We start from the raw sequence: 5,309 nt of genomic DNA, 5'->3' as shown, positions 1-5,309 counted from the left end.
GAAATATATGACAAAGGATCTTGCTGAAAATGGCCTTCAAGTGTTTCTCAGGATATTTGAACTTAGCCCAGATGTAAAGAAATTGTTTCATGTTGAGATGGTACGGCATTCAGAACTTTCAAAGAACCAATCAATTAGAGCACATGGGCACAGATTTTATTCTTGCTATAGGTGCTGCAGTTCATTGCTTAGATGATGAGGATACTGACAAAGATGAGCTCAATAAGATATTACTTGTTCTGGGTCAACAACATAAACAGTTTTCGGGTTTCAATCCGGAGTATTTCGAAGTATTTTACGAAGCGCTTATGTGGCGCTGGGAAATATGCATGGGGGATAAGTTTACAAAGGATGTGTCGGACACTTGGAGTCACGTTTTCTTCTATTTAATGTTAAAACTGAAGGAGGGAATCAGCTCTCCTTCAAATACACAGATATCAGATAATCATTTTCAAAATATCTGAAAAGTGTTTTATAAAATGGAAACATATGTCTAAATGTAAACATTTTTATTCATATAACAATTAAAAGAAACATGAATAGCATATATCTAATAAATAAACCACCTTTTCAAATATATGATTTGTTATGATAAACGGGATAAAACGAAAGAAAGGATTTGAAAATTAAATGTAAAATTCACATTTATAATTCTTTATTACTTATTTTTATTACTGTATTACTCCAGCATAAAATCGGGAGAAAGTTAGATATAAAAACTGTTTTATAATAATGTTTTGATTGAATTAAAACTCAAGAAACAATGATCGAAAAAAGCTTTACATTTATATCACATTATTCAAATGGCCTTCTGTGGCTCAGTAGATAGAGTCGCAGAAATTGATCACAGACCACTCACCGCTGTAAAAAAAGAACCCCAGGATTTTTTTTGATTTTTTCCTGTGAGGAAGCATTCGAGCTACCTTGGGAAGGAAAATTGTTCTACTCAGGTGCCCTATTGTGCCTTTAACATAATATGAAGATCTTCCATCAGGAAAAAAAATGATCTAGAAAGGGTCGATGTGACTTCAAATCCTACACAATATGATTGAAATGTGAGTTCTATTTTACTTACCTTCAACTTTCAGAAGGTCAAACATACAAAAGCTCAATGAGATGGATCATATCAATGGAAATTTACATTGGACAAGAATCATCATTTATTGAAGTGCATTTAAACAATATCAATGTTGAAATAATTATTCTTCACTTTACGTTCTGGTTTTGCTCTGATGTGTGAGTTTTCAAGTTTATCTAAAGTTTCAAAATTTATTTATGACTCTATTGCTTAAAAGCAATAGATAAATAACTTTAAAGATAAAATGCATCATTTTCATTTTAAAAAACTTATTTCTTACGTTTCCTAAAATTATATTTGTATACTTACATTATCCGATTTAAATGCTCAAAACAAAATGATTTCACCCCCATGTTTTGTTTTCCAGTCAACTTAAATATCATTCTTATAGTGTTTTTTATTGTTTCATTGTTATTTGTAAATAAATTACAATTGTTAAGTTTTTTGTCATGTGTACTTAACAGAAACTAAGGAACTGAAAATTAAAATATCAAATGTGTATGTTTTTTCCTTATCCATATATATAATTTTTCATAAATACAATAAAATGTTAAGAACATCTTTTGAGTATGAACATGTTTCGAACAATTGTTTGTTTTCTAGTCATCTTAAATATCATTCGTATTGTGTTTTTTTAATTGTTTCATTGTTATTTGTAACTAAATTACAATTGTTAAGTTTTTTTTTCATGTGTACTTAACAGAAACTAATGAACTGAAAATTAAGATATCAAATGTGTATGTTTATCCTTATCCATATATTTAATTTTGATAAAACAATAAAATGTTAAGAAACATTTGGAGTATGAACTTGTTTCGAACAATTGCATTGTCTTAAGATACTTTTTAAGTGGTATGGGTCAAATAACTGTGACATCCGTAAACTATTAGGCTTTGAAATATTTTGAATTTGGTCACTTTAGATAAATAACGAGATTTACATTGCAACTGCTGTACAACCGACAAAAAAGAGAGTTTCAATTATGATACCGTGAATGCCATGTATACTTATACTTGTATAAGGACCTATCGAAATTAATTGCTTTGGCTAAAAAAAATCACGTTTAATTTACAATATTTTGATGTCTCAAATATTGAAAAATTAATGTGCAATGCTTGAAATTTTGCCTAAAGAATATTAACCTTTCCATGACATGTTTCAATCAACGATAAGTATTTGTAAAATGAGCAATCAATTAGTGCAATTCGAAATAATGACATTCTGTTCGCTAAATATTCATCTGTAGGACTATATTAATATCCGTAATTCTCATTATTCTGTCAACAATATTGTTCCTCGGGGACTTCATGCATATATATTACTCACGTACTCTGCAATCTATTCCCACATCAAACGCTGATCTTGAATATTTCCTAATTAATGTTGTTCACTTTTCTTTTATAGCGCATCCGTATATTTTTCTTAAACTTTTTATTGTAATTATTTTTATTCAGTTTCTTTAATGAAAAATACTAAATTGAAAGTTGATTGAAGGTATAAAGTGAATAAAGTGTATTATTATACTTGATAAGAAACAGAATGATTTTATCGTGATTAATCTGTCCTTGAAATTAGCAAACAAATTATATTTATTGGCACCCCTCCCACGCCCAAAAAAAAACAACCCAACAAAAAACCTAACAACAACAACAACAGCAACAAAAACAAAAGCAACATCCTTAAAAACGACATCAATCACTTCAAATTGCGTTAAATGTTTTATGATCATGCAATGGTTAAATAAATTATATGAAATAGTTTTCATTCTGGATAAATGTCTATATGAAAAATGTAACAAACGTCATATAGACCTACTACGATCAAGAAAAAAAAATGCATTCCCAGTGGTAAATCACAGAATTTCTTGACAACAAAATATCAAATCAAAATACATTCAAGCATATCAAAATGTTTATACAACATTTTTAAAATGAAATATTCTATAAATGATGCAATCAAAGCACACAGCTTGAATTTGTATTATTACTTATTAATATTTCATTAGATATGCTGTATTGATGTATTATTTCGTGCTCTGACATTTAGTTGGACTAACATATCTCTTGAATTAAAAAGAGTCTGGTGACAAAATCGAATAACTTTTATTGTAGAAGCTCTGTTTCAGGTTACTAAATTTTTATAAAAGATTGCTGTAGGCTTCGTTTAGACTTGAGTGGCCAAGTTGATTGTTTGTGACATTTGAATATATTTGTGCTGTATATGAGTATTCAAAGTTTGTCCATTTAGCTATATTGCATTAAATATATAAATATTACTATGTTTATTGGTTTTGTGTACAATGTTATCAATTGAAACGCTTCCGATTCATACTCTTCAAGAGAAAAGAACCTCTTATATTGTTCTTTCATTGTGGCATACTACAATCAAGTAACTACTTCAGTACGAAAATGATGTTCTTAATAACTTGTTGTTTCAATACAGATTGTAACCTTAGAAATAAAGTTGGTTATTATTTACTTATATCACATCTATGCTACAGGTTTTTTGTTTATCTTTTTTTTTGTTGGATTAGATAAAAAAAGGTGTGAACTTTTTTTGTCAATAATAAGCAAAGTTTAACTTTAATACGCATATAGTCGATAATGAGGTTAATGAATCAATATTAGTAATATCTACCCCGCCCAATGTATGGGTCCTCTCGGGAAGGATATTCCGATCCGAACCGCAAAGATATTCTTGCAAATTCTACCACAATCCACTATTTTTAACCCTGTACCTTTAAAATCAATTTTCCATGGAAAATTATGTCAACACACCAGTAACTATTTCTTGCAACAGCGTATAAAATTACATTCATAATGGTAAAATTGCGCCATCCTTAGTGTGCCATTGTACAGCTCGCGACTCATCACTCACCTTCATGTCAAATGAAATTTTCAGCATGGGTACAACTAACGGAATCGCCAGTCTGATATGAAAAAATATTCAGGTATGTTCTAAATTATTTTCATAATAATTTACGTGTGGAAAGCAATTAAACTAATATTTCTTTTAACATTTAAACACTGTAATTTATGTGATGTCCATATATTTTGTGACATTCGGTAAAATTTGGAATATCAAATGAATGTTTATTTTATAATTATATATCATATGTGGGTTTTTTTTAATGATTATCTAACTGACAGTATTCTTTTGTGTAAACTAATGTTTGTTTATAAAATTAAAGAATATAAGATAAAAAATTAAATCCATATTTTGTATCAGAACTTATATTTATTCGAAATCAAATAGTATTGTGAAAACAATTATTTCAATTTAGTTGCATTTATTGTTTTAGATATATTAATATTTACACGTAGATTCAACATGTTTACCAGAATCGCCATAACCATAGTAATAACATTGTTGCTTTTTACTGATTGAGACAAAATAAGTAAGATAAAAGCAATGTTTTGAAATAGGCGTAAAAACTGAATCAAACAATAAAAGAACGCGGAATAAGATGTTGCTTCATTAAATTGAATTAGGGCTATAATGAACTGCTTGCGTACACATGTAATACGGCCCTTTTATATTAGTTGTCCCTGATTAATGGAAATTACTTCGAGTGCGACAGTTCACGGATGTGTCGACATTTGTCGTTGTTTACGAGCTAAAGTGCATTTCAATGCAAAATGAAAAAAAATATATTGGTTGTATAATAAGGACAAAGATAATTAATACGAGGAAGTGTCAATATATAATGCAATATGAAGTTTAGATCCTAATTAATTCTTGTATTTGTGTAAACTATGCAAAGATTCAAAGTATCTATTTTCAAAGAAGAATAATACGATATGCGCCAATATGTTATGCATATGAATTGTTTTTTTCTAATTTAGCTTGTAATTCTTGTATTTGTGTATTCAAAGTATCTGCTTTCAACTGATATCAATACAAGGTTAGCTTTTAAAAAAGCTAGTAGCGACTCGCTTCGTAATTTTTTCCAGGGGTGCGTTTAAATGTAAAAATGACAGTTCTGTTAGCTGAACAGACTTGAGCGAACATCAAAATAAAAGTGATGGAAGCCAGTTCTCTCAGTTTAACAAAGAGGAATATGAGTATATATGAAGATGCATGTAAACAGATAAAATGAAGTCCCTATGTCTATGCACATTTACTGGCATGTTGACCTTGACCAAATAAATGTTAGATAGGTAGAATTCATAAAGATGTCTCTTTATACGAAGTTATGGTGTAATATGTTATTTAGTATTGGAATGAGTGA

General features: G+C 29.1%; 1 protein-coding gene across 1 annotated transcript; it reads left to right on the top strand.

Annotated features, from left to right (window-relative positions):
• Window positions 1-7: 7 nt before the first annotated feature.
• LOC132760567 (uncharacterized) lies at window positions 8-464 on the top strand. Its single transcript, XM_060752567.1, has 2 exons — window positions 8-128; window positions 172-464. Exons 1-2 carry the CDS (start codon window positions 8-10, stop codon window positions 462-464), a joined length of 414 nt encoding a protein of 137 aa, XP_060608550.1.
• The last annotated feature ends 4,845 nt before the right edge of the window (window positions 465-5,309 follow it).

The sequence above is a fragment of the Ruditapes philippinarum genome, unplaced genomic scaffold (assembly GCF_026571515.1).
Source record: "Ruditapes philippinarum isolate M1 unplaced genomic scaffold, ASM2657151v2 ctg17022_1_1_1_1, whole genome shotgun sequence".
NCBI lineage: Eukaryota > Metazoa > Mollusca > Bivalvia > Venerida > Veneridae > Ruditapes > Ruditapes philippinarum.
This window is presented reverse-complemented; position numbering and strand designations above follow the sequence as displayed.

Excerpts from the sequence above, each read along its gene's own strand:
- LOC132760567 (XM_060752567.1), top strand. The coding sequence starts at position 8 with ATGACAAAGGATCTTGCTGAAAATGGCCTTCAAGTGTTTCTCAGGATA. Across the intron at positions 129-171 it reads TTCAGAACTTTCAAAGAACC|GTGCTGCAGTTCATTGCTTA; the intron begins AATCAATTAGAG and ends TTCTTGCTATAG.